This window comes from Oenanthe melanoleuca, chromosome 4 (genome assembly GCF_029582105.1).
Source record: "Oenanthe melanoleuca isolate GR-GAL-2019-014 chromosome 4, OMel1.0, whole genome shotgun sequence".
Taxonomy (NCBI): Eukaryota; Metazoa; Chordata; class Aves; order Passeriformes; family Muscicapidae; genus Oenanthe; species Oenanthe melanoleuca.
The window spans coordinates 1,395,727-1,409,257 of NC_079337.1; the positions used below are offsets into that span (position 1 = coordinate 1,395,727).

The 13,531-nt window shown below is 51.8% G+C and overlaps 2 protein-coding genes across 5 annotated transcripts in view; one reads left to right on the top strand and one right to left on the bottom strand.

The window, feature by feature from the left end:
• SHROOM3 (shroom family member 3) overlaps positions 1-1,640 on the top strand; it is a 109,746-nt gene extending 108,106 nt beyond the window's left edge. For all 4 annotated transcript variants that reach the window (XM_056489541.1, XM_056489542.1, XM_056489544.1 and 1 more), the window contains 2 exons: positions 181-453; positions 918-1,640. In XM_056489541.1, coding sequence (XP_056345516.1) covers positions 181-453; positions 918-1,277 — 633 coding nt within the window. In that variant the 3' untranslated portion in view covers positions 1,278-1,640. The remainder of the gene's footprint in view (positions 1-180; positions 454-917) is intronic.
• Positions 1,641-8,558: 6,918 nt separating this feature from the next.
• Positions 8,559-11,254, bottom strand: LOC130252200 (16 kDa beta-galactoside-binding lectin). Its single transcript, XM_056489545.1, has 4 exons — positions 10,929-11,254; positions 9,371-9,450; positions 9,070-9,241; positions 8,559-8,763 (listed from the first exon to the last, which is right to left on the bottom strand). Exons 1-4 carry the CDS (start codon positions 10,935-10,937, stop codon positions 8,620-8,622), a joined length of 405 nt encoding a protein of 134 aa, XP_056345520.1. The 5' UTR covers positions 10,938-11,254; the 3' UTR covers positions 8,559-8,619.
• Positions 11,255-13,531: the final 2,277 nt, after the last annotated feature.

The window sequence follows — 13,531 nt, forward strand, 5'->3', positions numbered from 1 at the left end:
TGCTGCTTGGGTTATCTCTGAGGTGGGGAATTTCTGTATTTTCTCTGTGTCCTCCCTTGTCAGCTGTTGCTAACCTGACCCTGCTCCTCAGGAACTGCAGCCATATCCTCTTGTTGTCATCACCCTATGAGCAGGGTGATGCTGGCAGCAACCACTGTGGCAATGCTTCCCCTCCAACAGGCTGAGCTCATCGGGAGCTTGACCCACAAACTGGAAATCCTGAAGGAAGCCAAGGAGGGCCTGCTCGAAGACATAAAGATGAATAATGCTCTGGGAGAGGAGGTGGAGCTGTTGATCAGCACGCTGTGCAAACCCAACGAGTTTGACAAGTACAAGATGTTCATTGGCGATCTGGATAAGGTGGTGAACCTGCTGCTCTCCCTCTCGGGGCGCCTGGCCCGCGTGGAGAATGTCTTGAGCAGCCTGGGGGACAGCGCCAACAGCGAGGAGCGGGTAGGTATGGTGTGGGGCACCGCCTCCGCCAGCACGGCGTCACAGCGACCTCCAGGGGCTGCCAGCAGGGAGCACAGGGTGCTGCTGCTCGGGTACCGCTCCAGCTCGGGCATTGTCCTGGCAGTCTTGGTCCCGTTTGTGGAAATGGCTGGGATCCCGCAGCCCGTGTCTGGAAACAGAGCAGCTGTGCTGGGGGCAGCCACATTTTAACGTTCTGGGGAGGTTTTGAAGCCAGATTTTCCTGGTAGTTGTTGCTTTCAGGCGAAGTTCCCTGACTTTATTGGAGCATTTTCTGCCTCCCATTGGCAAGGGCGTTCAGCGTCCAGTTCAGCGGTGAGGAACTCATCCTCCTCTCCAGGCTTTGGACTGCCCCTCTGGGAGCTTGGCAGGCGTGGTGCTGGGAGGAGGGAAGGGGGCTCAGGGCCTGGTGCTGCTGGTGCTGAGGGGCTGTCTCTGGTGTGCAGAGTTCCCTGAACGAGAAGCGGAAGCTGCTGGCTGGCCAGCACGAGGATGCCCGCGAGCTGAAGGAGAACCTCGACCGTCGGGAGCGGCTGGTCTTGGACATCCTGGGCAACTACCTCTCTGAGGAGCAGCTCCAGGACTACCAGCACTTTGTGAAGATGAAGTCTGCGCTCCTCATAGAGCAGCGAGAGCTGGACGACAAGATCAAGCTGGGCCAGGAGCAGCTCAAGTGCCTGATGGAAAGTCTGCCCGCGGGCTTCACGCCCAGGGACGCGGCAGCAGCGGCTGCCCTGGCTGCAGCACTCAATACCTCCTCCGGCCTCGGGGGGAAAGCACCTCCAGCAGCCTCTTCCTCGCTCTAACCTGGCCCAGGCGGGGCTGGCCACAGCCCTGCCCGAGTCCCTCTACTCCCAGGACCTGGCAGACAATGGACAGAGACAGGTCTAAACCAAGATTTTAATGAAGGAAAAAAAAAAAAAATAGCAATAATAAAGGTTTTATTTTCCTTTCCTTTCACCTCTGCTTCCCGGAAACTTAAATCAAGGTGGAGGGAAATCTCCTCCTGCCAGGGATGAGGAAGAATCTCACAGGAATTAAACACATGACGTTTAATAAAAAACATGACCTCCTCTCTTCCCTCCCTTTTCTGCCTACCTGACACCTCATTAAATAATGAAGGATCTAAGAATGAAGCCTTAAAAATAAAACCAACCCGTTTTACTGAACATTATTGATATTTATATTTTTTAAAGAACAAGACAGAATGTGTAAGTTTTTGTACATACTCTAATCAGTTACTTGATTCTACTTTGTTCTGTATGTAGAAAAGACATTTAATTTTGTATTTTGTGAAGACCTTAACAAAAAGAGGGAACCCCAAAGATAGTCATGCAGTAGCTTGAAACATCTCATCGTGGTTTTGTTGCTGTTGTTGTGGTTGTTTTTTGATATAATAAAGGGCTACCAGAAGCAGCTTCACCCTGTTTCAACACATGCTGAAGATACCATTAAGTGGCCTTACAAAAGAAATTTTGGCCAAGAGAATAACAAATTTTTCCTCTTCTGGATCCTGGAGTCTGGAGTTCAAACATCTGTGGCAACCTGCATCTCAGGAGTCCAAGTTAGCATGAAGCAAGGAATTCACTGCAGGAATGTGGGGGAAATTCTGTCTTTATTTTGAATACTCATAGCTGTGGTCTGTGTTTCTGTTGCAGGCTGAAAGATTTCCCTGAGGTGTGACAAGGATCTCTACTGACATGAGTTATAGGGCCCCTCTTTGAGTAGAGTTTCAGGGAAACAGTGGGGGGAGCTGTTTCAATCCAATCAACACATTTCATTTGCTTTAAAAAATATCCTATTCACTGCTGCAGTTTAATTTATTAGATTTAAAAACACTTTTAATTCAGATTCTTTTTTTTTTTTTTAGCCACCCTTCTGTCTTATCAAAACAACTCACAAAGACATGGTAGATTTGGGAGGTGTTTGTGTATTTTCCATTTAATGAGTTCTTTCCTGAAAAATACAAGTCCTGCCATTTATCCCCAGGTCAGGAAGAGGCTCCATCCAAACAGGATCTGCCTGTTTACTCCAGGAACCCCCATGGCTTCAGGGGGAGCGCCTCCAGCAAGTTTGGGGTTGATAAGGCAAGTCCTGTGTGTGTTCCCACAGAACACAGAAGCATCAGCTAATGAGGCAAGTGATAGTCACTTGATAGGTATTTTTATAACAGCTTATATTTTCAAGTGAGAAATTAGTTAAAGCCACAATTTTTGTGGCAACTGCAGAAAAACTCTCTTTGCACAGTTTTGTTCAAAAACCACTCTCCTAACTGCAAAGTTTCCTGATTTTGGTAGAAGTACACCTTGATCTGTATTTAAAGGTGATTAAACATCAGGCAAGGCTGAAGATTTTCTCAGGCAAGAGGATTTACTTCTTTTACCTCTGGCAAAAAGGGGAGTGCATTCATTGCTCTTTTTCCCACCTTGCTTTTCTCTTGTGGCTATGAAACTAGAGGATAATGGAAACCCAGATTTCCCTAGACTGGTTATATGATTTCATGGGGCAGGAATACCAGGGATAGAATTTTACACTGTCCAGTCCTTGTAAGCTTACTGACACACATCTGCATTTTGGGTCTGGCTACATGAGATTTTTAAAACTGAACCTGTATTGCAGTGGCTGCAGTGGAGAAAGCCAGTACACCAAATATAGTGAGCACAATCTGCTGTGCTACCCCTTCCCCAAAACACATCTCAAGGAGCAGGTTTTTAGCAGCCTGGCAATTATTTCTAGAAATGAGCCTTATTTTTATAACAGAAAGATCTGGTTTGGATATTGGTGTGGAATGCCCTACATCCGAACCTGCCACAGTGATGTTTGCCAGGCCTCTGTTTGTAGGTGACCATGGGTGGGGCTCTTTCCCAAGTCAGTTTGTGGTACCTGGGTGCAGCACCTTCTCCAGAGCTGTTTCCAGGTAAGTCATGGACTGTTGCAGGCACAGTGGGAAAGCGTGGATCTCCCTTGGGTGACTGGAGGAAAACCCTGGTAAGGACAAAGCAGTTACACTTGTGACACATGTTCACAAATAAAATCTTGTACAAAACCATTGTGTTACATTCACACATGAGCTAGGAGCAGCCTTTTTCCTGGGTCAGCATCCCTTAAATGATAATGTCAGCCAAGGCAGGCCAGCCCTCAGTAAGGCCTCACGTGCTTTTAGCAGCACGCATGTGATACGAGCGCCAGGAAAATCTACTCATCCAACTTCAAATTGGCCTCTTTTTATCACAGCCCGCAGGCCACTGATGGTCACAAGGAATTCACATCAGATGCTTTCCTCAGGACTAAATCTAGTGAAGAGTGTTTACATACCAGGGTCTGTTGGTTGTAAGCTTGCACACAAGATCTTTTGTGCAGGTTACCTATAAAATTGGTCAGACCCAGGGCACAACAACAGTTTCTGTGTCAGTTTATCCATCATCTTTACAACTCAGCTGCTGTCCTGGTTGTTTAGGCTGGTAATTAAGAGAAACAAGTAAAGCAGACTGGATAGCACTCCATACTCACTCCACATAAATCCTGCCCTTTGCAAAACAGGGAACAGAGCAAGCTTTTCATCCAAGAGCTCCTGCTTTAAATCAGTGTGAGCAAACATGCACACCTAGAGACCCCATCCCAGGTTTCCCTTGCCTCATTCAACACCCTGCACTCCAGTGTTTTCATAGGAGCTGTTTATCCCTTTATACCCTGCAGAGGGTCTGTGTCCTGCCTGTGGCACCGTGTCAGGCTTGGCTGTGTTCCCACAGGAGCGCTGCTTGTGCCTCACAAACCAGGCATGGTGCAGCTCTGCTGTGTCACAGGTTTTTCTGTCCATGTGCTGCTGAACAATCAGCCTTTGTGTTGTGCAACTGCATGTGTGGCTGTGGCCAGCCTTTGTGCAGCCTGCTGTGCATCAGTGCCAAAAACATAGCAAAAATCTGCTTGCTTCTTGCCCATTTCAAGGTGGGTGGGGGGGGGGTGGACCCAGGCAGGCTCAGCTCCCTCAGACAAGATGGAGAGGGGTGTCAGTGTGGCTCTGCCTGCTTAGGGATTGGGAAAAAGGGCTTGTTGTCCCTACACCATATAGGAAACACAGTACATGTGAGCCAGGCAGCTTTTTCCCCTGTGGGTTGCAGCCTGAGGCCACGGCCTTTTGCTAGGGCTGCACTGAGCAGCAGGGAGACTTCAAGTGAGAAAATCCAGCCATACTTCTTAAATTCTCCTTTGTTTTAGCATTGAATAAACTTAGATAACTGTAATGCAAAAGTAAAAAAAGAACAAGGACATCATTCAGCTGGGGAGGGCAAGAGCTGGAGAAAGCGTGAAGAGTATGCGGGAAACTACTCATGAGGTACTTACGCTTTTACTGAGGGAAAATGAAACTAATTAAACTAAAACAAACAAAATCATAAAAAAGGCTTAGAAAGAATGAAACTGGACTATTGGACAGGAGGTTTTGAGAGAAAAAGGGGGTCCTCAGCAGAAGTTTGTCGTGGCTCTTCCCGCCTGATTTTTGGCGGGAACCATTTTACCTCACAACGGGCCCTGCCACCATTGTAGGGGGCAGCTGAGGGGAGCCCTGGTGTGAGGGGCTCTGGACACCCAGCCCTCACCAAAAAACCTCCACAAACCCCCAAAAAGCCCGGCAGGGCTCCCTGGCCGCCTCCTGCTGTGCTTTGATGGCCAGCACCTGTGTGGCAATCAGGGCTAACAAGGGACAGCTGGGCTGGGGCAGCAGGGCAGAGCCTGAGGCGCTGCAGGAGGCGGCACATCTCAGCCTGAAGCCTGTCAGAAAAGGTGAGTAAAACTAGAGTTTTTATCCTTTTTTTTTTTTTTCTTCGTGGTGCAGATTGGGAGCATGCAGGGTTGGAGGTTCCAGGGGGAGAACATCTCTGTTTTTTGGAAAGCAGGAGCATGAGGTGTTTGGTTTCTGAAAGGAGGGAGCTCGCCGGCCTGTGAGGGTGGGCCCGCACCATGGGGGTGTCAGCCCAGACAGGACAGCACAGCGTCAGTACCCATCTGACCCCAGAATATCCCAGCCCAGGACAGCCCCATTTCCTGGGAAAGGGCAATGATGTGGTTCTGGTCTCCCTGTGCTGCCCAGAGCAGGTATGAGGTACCAAGGTGTGAGGCTGGCTTTGTGAAGTGAGTGGTGCAGCGTCCTTTGGTTTGTACGTGTTGGAGCTGGGGCTGAGGAACACGGGAGTCACTTCCCACAGAGCTGGCTGGTGTTGGCCTCCTCATTTTGGTTATTGGTTAGTTTCCTATCTGTATTATTTGGAATACATTGTCAGGCAACGTTTTGCCTGTGAATTCCATGAGGAGCAACCTAGGGCTGCCCCTGAGCTTCCCCAGCACCCAGCTCCTGGGTGCACAGTGTGCTCTGCCTGTCTTTGAGGCTGTGACAACCAGTGCCAAACGCAGGCTCCTGTAGTTACTTGGATGGCCTATTTCTGTCCAGTGAAGTTAAGGTGAACTGCTCAGGGAGAGGTTATTGTCTGAGGAGACAAAGCTGCTGGTCTGTCTTAGCCCTCACTGCTCTTCTAAGCTGTGCATGAGATTTTAATTCCTGTCTGATCTATTACTACCAAACGCTTTTTTTTTTTACAATTTGTTATTTGTTCTTACCTTCCAAGGTGGGAGGTGAGAGCACCTATCACCTAATCTGTGTTGATAAAACCATTTAGGTTAGAAAAGACCCTTAAGTGCACCTGTGAACCTAACACCACTAAATCCACCACTGTGCCCCAAGTGCCACATCTCCACTTTTTCTAAGTACCTGCAGGCATGGTGACTCCACCACTTGCTTCACTGGGCAGTCTGCTCCACTGAAAAAAGTTCTTCTCAAACCCAGCTAAGTGGCCATGTAGTACCATGGCCTCACAGCTGTTTTATAGGAGCCTTTGAGGTCCCATTTTCCCTGGCTGTGATGCTGTAAAGAAATAAAATGGTGACTGCACACCATGCAGGATTTAAATTCAAAAGGAAGACCTCTACCCTTTGGCCATGTTGTGTTGCTTTCTGCTCCTCCCCACAGCAAGCAGGGCTCAGGGCTCTCCCAGAAACCTTGACCCAAGTTCCCTGTGTGGTTCAGGAGAGCAAGTGTCACTTTCTCATTCGCTGTGACCCTCTTCTCTGCAGCAGGCCGTGGAGTTCTGGCTTTCCCAATGGCTCTACCTAGAGACAAAGCCTTGTCACCAGTCCAGGAGCCAGCCAGGGCACTCTGCATTCACTGGTGTCACTTAGAGGAACAGGATTATTTATAGCTCCTGGACATGGGAGAAAAGCCTCCAGCAGCAGGAAATGCTGGCAAAGGGATCTTCCTTCCTACCCTTTCTCCTGTTTGATGGTCTCCTGAGTGGTAGCTGCCAGTGCTAAAAAGCAGGATAAAGCTAATGAATTCTTGTGGGAAGTCCAGGAGGGGGGTGGCCCCCAAGAAGGCACTGTTTGTACTGCAGGCAGGAACACTTGTGGCTAACTTGTCTGGCAATCAGCACTGCCAGCTTAAGGGCAAAAAATGGGATTAGCTTTGTTCTTGACAGTCTGAGACACTCAGACTCACCTGGCCAGGGCAGCCTGGAACAGAGACACACACAGCTGTAAGCTGTACTATAAGCTACAGCTTGTACAGCTGTACTTTTTCAGTCACACACCTGATGGAACTTACCTTCAGCCAGGTTATGTGACAGAGGAAGAAACAAGACAAAAATTGTTCTCTTTTCCCCATCTCCCTTCCCTGAATACCCTACAAAACACAAAAATCCCAAGTCTCACTTGACAAGGCAAAGCACCAGCAAGGCTTGCCTTTAGCTTTCTGTGACAAACAAACCCAAGCCCCTAAACACTTATCTTGCTGTCCATGAGTGATGGGGTAGGTGCAGGACAGGAGTGAATCCGTCCATTATCCATGCCTCTGCTGTGCAGGGCTCCTGACTTTCCCCTGGGGGTGCCCTGCTCTGAGCAGTGCTGCTGACAGCAGGGCAGCCCCTCAGCCTCCCCATAAAACACTCCACAGAGGGGCATTGCCCTGCCCAAGCAGCTGTTCAAGCAGCAGCTGTGCCTAGATTAGCCAGCAGGGATCACATTCCAGCACCCGAGCAGCGTTTGGCTGAGAAGGCCTCACCTGCACAGGCTGAGCCACACTGGGCAGCACAGCCACACAGCCAGCCTGTCCAGGCTCCCAGTTCCACACAGCATGCAGGATTCCTTACTTTCCATCGGGTCCTCAGATTCCAGGGCAGTCCCAGCTCCAGCCCTGTGTTGGGTCAGCATGACCAGCAGGCTGTGGGGAAAGAGCAGCAGCAGACACACTGCAAGGCATTGCATGAGCACAGAGGTTGGAAGCACAGGAGACACTTAAAGCATTTTTCCTTCCTCATCTGCCTGACTGCAGCTAGTTGTGTTGGGTGCACTCAGGATTAAATGCCCTGGTGACTGTTAGCAGGGAAGCGTTCCAGACACTGACCCACAGACAGCCACAGGGTTTGTCACGCATACCTGACGTGCTGCTCAGCCCCCGACTTCACTTCACGGTACCTGAGCCTCTGGCAGTGTCAACACCTCAAGTCTTGAGCACCAGGGACAGTCTGCATTCTCTCAAGTCAGTCCTAAGCTTTCTATCAGGCTTCCCCTTCCATTCCACATCTTTTCCCCAGCAAGTGCAGGTAGCCCAGCCTGCCTGCCCTACACCAGTGCCAGCCTGCAATGCACACAGCAGCTGAGCAGGCTCTGGGAAAGCAAAGCTCTTGGCAAGAGCAGAAGCCATGCCCTGTGTTCCCCATCAGTCCCCCATCCCAGCAGGCAGCAGCATTTTGTGGCCAGAGATGGCACAATGGACACCCAACATATACTTATTCCTGGCTGGGACCAGTCCTACACTTGAGAAACCCAACAGGGAGCACTCAGTGTAGCCAGTAGGGTGAATGGAGCAACTACTGCTAAGGCAGCTTCACTCACAGTCAGTCAGGCTTTGCCAGGCTCCTGTCTAGCTCAGTACCAGCTGCAAGGCTGCAGTGTGAGGAGGATGCACATCCCCTCCTTGGCCACCCCCACAGCACACAGAGGAGCAAGCAGATTAGAGCAGGAAACAGCAGAAGAAGCAGCCATTGCAAGTTTCGGTTTATTTCACTACAGGGGCAGAAAACAAAACAAACCAAGCTAGAGCTGTTAGCTGAACTTAATGGCTTTCACTTTGAAGTCACCCTCCACCGCCAGGTATTGAATTTTCTCCATGCCCAGCCGATTTGGGAACTTGAACTCTGCCTCGGGCAGCTTCACCGTTGCCTCGGTCTCATCAAAGGAGATGCATATCTGTAGAGAGCCATGAGAGGGAGGGAGGAATGAAGGCTGGCACATCACAGAGACAGAGCCAGGCTGAGTCCCAGCTCAGTGCTGTCACTGCTCCAACAGGAGCCCAGAGCAGGGCACTCAGCATGTGTGAGCTGCTGGGCACTGCCTTGGGCAGCACAGCTCCAGACACTTCTTGGCTTTAGCTGCCAGACTCTGCCCTGTGGCTTGCTCCCCTTTCCATGCTTGCTCCTTCTGCACTGCAGAGGCACAGGGCAGCAGTAAAAAGCTGTGCCCTCGGCCCCTCAGTGCTCACACCCACGGTCTCACCTCAATCTTGTCCCCATGCTGGAAGGGAAAGTCAGCCTTCCTGTCCTCCTCCCCCCAGGTGCCATCCTCCTTGGAGTTGCACACGATGGTGTTGACATCCCCGTGGCAGTCAAAGCGAGGGTTGAAGTGCAGCAGGAGGGTGTTGCTGTCCTTCCCGACATTCACAGCAAACCTGGGGAAACAGAGCCAGTGCCCAGGGGGTGCCAGGGCAGCAGCTCCAGCTGCCAGTGCTGACAGGCTGAACACAGCAGGAGCTCTGCCTTTCCCCTGCACCCCACAAACCCACTGCCACCTCACTCACCCTTTGGCATCAGACTCGATCTTCCCTTTGACCTTGATGCACTCACCAGGCTCGACATCCAGCTGAGTAACAACCAGTCCCTGCAGGGCCAAACCACAGGAGTTAGTCTATCCCAAGGCAAGGCTAAGCAGCTCTGGCAGACCCAAACACGAGTTTCTGAGTCAGGCCACCTGCCTGTCCCACAGGCATCTCCCCTTCCCCTAAGCAGCACCAGGTGACAAGGAGCTGTGGTGGGTTGGCCCTGGCTGGATGCCAGGCACCCACTAAAGCCACTCTGTCACAACTGAATGGGGGGAGAGAATACAACCATGAGTTGAAACAAAGAGAGAGGTCACTCACTGATTACTGTCATAGGTAGAACAAAGTCAACTTGGCAAAATTAATTAAATTTATTACTAATTAAAATCAGAGCAGGATAATGAGAAGTAAAATAGGCCTTGAAAATGCCTTCCTCTCATTCCTTCCTGGGCTCTACCTCTTCCCCTTCAGTGGTGCAGGGAGGCAGGGAAGGGGGGTTACAATCAGTTTATCACAGGGTGTTTTTGCCACTGCTCATTGTGGGTCCCTCCTGAAGTCCTCCATGTGAGCTACAGCTCTTCACCAACTGCACCAGCCTGGGTCCCTTTCCATGGGGTCACAGCCTTCTTTGGGCATCCCCCTGCTCTGCAGGGAGTCCTCCCTGGGCTGCAGGTGGCTTTGTGCCTGTTGACATCCGAGGGCTGCAGAGGGACAGCTGCCTGGCCGTGGCCTTCACCACAGGCTGCAGGCTGATATCACTGAGCACTCCTGCCTCGCTGATGGCTCGGCCTTGGCCAGCACTGTGTCCCTCCTGGAGCCTGCTGGCCTTGGCTCTGCCGACACGGGGGAGCTTCTGGCAGCCCCCATTACCAAAACCTGGCCACACAAGCCCAGGGGGGAGGTGATTCACCAGCTGCTACAGGAGCCGTGTGCCGAGCTACTTACCTGTGTGCCGGCCAGGCAGGGAGGCAAACTGCAAACGAGCTTGTCGGGCACTGCTGCCCTTGCCCTCCTGCCTGCTCCCTGCTCTGCCCACACACAGCTGCTGAGCTCAGGGTTCCTCGAGTCACTAACCTGCTTATCCCCACGGCACTAACTCTGCCTCTTGGCTCTGGAGCGCAGCTGCGCCCGGGGGTCTTTCGAGGAAAGGGCTGGGTTAGGATACGCTGCCAGCCTACTTCCCTCTCCTGTTGCATTAGGAGTTAACCCACTCCTGCACCCAAAAGGCATTTTGCCAGAATGAAAAATACACAGATTAAGGGGAAAAACATTATAAAGAGCCTGAAAACTGTAGAGTTGCAAATAGACCCAAACCTTTAGAGTACTTGAGAATATAAACATTCCTCAGCTTTCCCACTTAGATAACATGCTAGAGAAGAAACTTGGTCAGCCCTAAGTATTCCTCCCACAGCCATGTATCAATCTTGCATTTCCTCTCAGCTAATCCTCTTCTCCTACCTCTGGCACCACTCCCAAACCCCCCAGGCAGCCCAGCCGTATTCGCAGCCCTGCCGGGCACATCACCGCGGCTCGCACTCACTTTCTCCATGCTGCCGGCACCAGCCCCTGCAGGCAGAGCAGCCCGAGCCCCTTCTCCGAGCGGGAGTGACGCAGCGCCCAGCTCCGGCAGCTTAACGCGCTCGGGAGCAGCATCACATGATCGGGGGAGGTGAAGGAGGGCATTGATTGATCAATCCCAGCTGCTGGAGCTTCCCAGCATCGACAGGGGCAGCGGGAGAGCTCTACTGACACTCTTCTTAGCAGGCGGTGTGTCTGTGATTTTAAGAACTGCTGATTGTTTGCTTCTGCGTGATCCTGGAAATCCTTTCTGTAAGCTCTCCTAGCTGCTATGCAGCGTCTCTTGGCTCCTATCCCGGGAGCCGGAGTGCTGCTCTGTGCTGGGAGCGAGGCGATCTGTGTCTAAAATCAGGGTTGGGAGTCCTCGTGCTCCTGCTGCAAAGAGGCTCCTCTGTGCACAGGGGTGGATGTGCGAGGAGCCCGGACTGGCGGGAGACCCTGGGCACAAAGCCTCGCTGCTTGCAGATAAATGAAATGAAAAATAGAATGAAATGTACCGAGGGCTTGGTACAGCCCGTGTCAGCGTTTCAGCAGTGCCTAAAAGGTTAAGGTTGGCGGTGTGGAGCTCTAAGGAGATGTGAGAATTCAGGCTGCGGCTTTTGAAAAGTAGCACGGTCTCGCTGGTTCCATTCCAGTTGCACAAGGCTCCGGAGGGAAAAGAGAAATGCTTTGTTAGGGGAGGAGGAGCCGGGCCGGGCTGTGTGCAGCGGGAGAGGAGCCTGCTATCCCAGACAGTGCCCAGCGCCCACCGTGCCCGGTTCCTGTGCCCCAGAAACACCGGGCATGACTTCCCAGGGGCTCGTGCAGGGCAGGGAGGTGACTGGGGAGCGGCTGGCTGTCTTTAGCAGGATCCTCAGGCCTCCGTGCCTCAGTTTCCCTGAAGCGACGCTAAGGACACGCAGCTCCCAGTCCTGCTGTAAACCGGCAGGGAGAGCCGCTGTACAAGCACAATGTGCTACTTGCTGAGCCGTGACCAGCCCGGGCACCTCACAACTCAGTGCAGGAACTTGTGGCTGCTGCTGGTGGGAAACACGCTGCCCTGCTGGAGCTCCATTGGAGCTGTTGCAGGAACAGCATCCTGACTCCTGACCCCATCCTTTGCCCCAGATATCCCCCACACCCATTTCAGAACATTCCCGTGGTGTTTCAGCCAAGCTGATCTGCGTTTGAACTAAAAAGTCACAAGCTCGGATTGCAGCCCTGTGACTGGGGTGCATAAAAGAGGACAAAATGCTGACTGAAAGTGCTGTAGGGAAAATGCCACACATGCTCTCACCTCCAGCTAACTCTCTGGCCATCCTGTGCACACACAAGAGCCATAGAGAAGTCAGGAGTTAGCTGTGGGAGCAGAGTTCATGCAGGTAGCAAATGCCACTGAGAGCAGGCCCTTTCCATGGAGAGTTTGGAGAGATCCCAACGAATTCCACCTTAAGTTAGCCCTTTTCCGCAGGGGTGTTAGCCAGGATCACGTGTTAGAGACAGGCTGTAGGCGCCTGAGTTACTGTGCAGTTGTTCCCTGGCACGTGTGAGGGGTTGAGCAAATTCTCTTTGGTCGGTTGGGTTTGTGTCTTTGTTTTCCTTTCAGCTCTGTGAAATCTCTGGAGACATCTGTCCTCCTTTCAGTGCTGGGCCCTCTGATTCCCCATATACACATTTCATGTGAGCTGCTCTTCTGGCCTGAAGTTTCCTCCTCTGTCCTTCAGACGGTGAATTACCTTTTTAATAACATAGGGAGACTGCACTGTTTGTTGTCCTTGAGCACTCTGCACTGGTTGGTTTGGCAGCAAAGCCTTTGGTCTTTGGATTTAAAGCACTCCTTGTCGTGGCGCTGTGAAATCAGCAAGGTGTTTGTTTTGGGGCTACAATGCTCAGTTGCTCCACTGCCCTGCATCTTTCCCAGGGATTAAGTAGGAGAAAAATAGGGGACATAGTAGGTGTCTTTCCCCTTCAGAGGGCTGGTAAAAGAAGGCAGGCTGCAAAGCAAGGCCACACTGGCCAATCCCACCCATCAGGGAGGATCCCAGCCTCCCTGCACAACGTGAGGCAAAGCACACCTTCCTCCTGCAGGAAGGGACTCATGCACCCCCAGTCCCCATGTACCCACGGCAGGCAGAGGATTGGGCTGTGTTTCAAAGGCCTGTGAGGGAAAGGAAGAGGCACTGCCCTATGCAAGCCCCTCTCGCTCCCCAGGTCCAGCAGGGGATGTTCTGAGAAGAAACTCTGGGCAGAAGAGCCCAAGTGAGCCCTGCCTGGGTTGTTACAAGGCCCTGAGAGAGAGCAGCAGGGCACACATAGTACAAGTGTTCCCATTTCAGGTGTCACAGCTCTCTACTTGCTTTTGGAGGAGAGTGTTGCATCCACCTGGCAGCTCTGGCAGAAGGTGGGAGAGGAGGGTCATCTGATCATCCAGAGGTGATGCACAAAGGAATTTTTGGCTCTGGGGAAAATTAGGGCTGGCCTCCCAGTGCTTGGCCTTGCAGGCTTGCTTGTGGGTACAGGGTCCTGCCCATCACCAGGTTTCCAGCCCATATTCATTCATCTCTTGGTTTGCACAGGCTGAAGGCA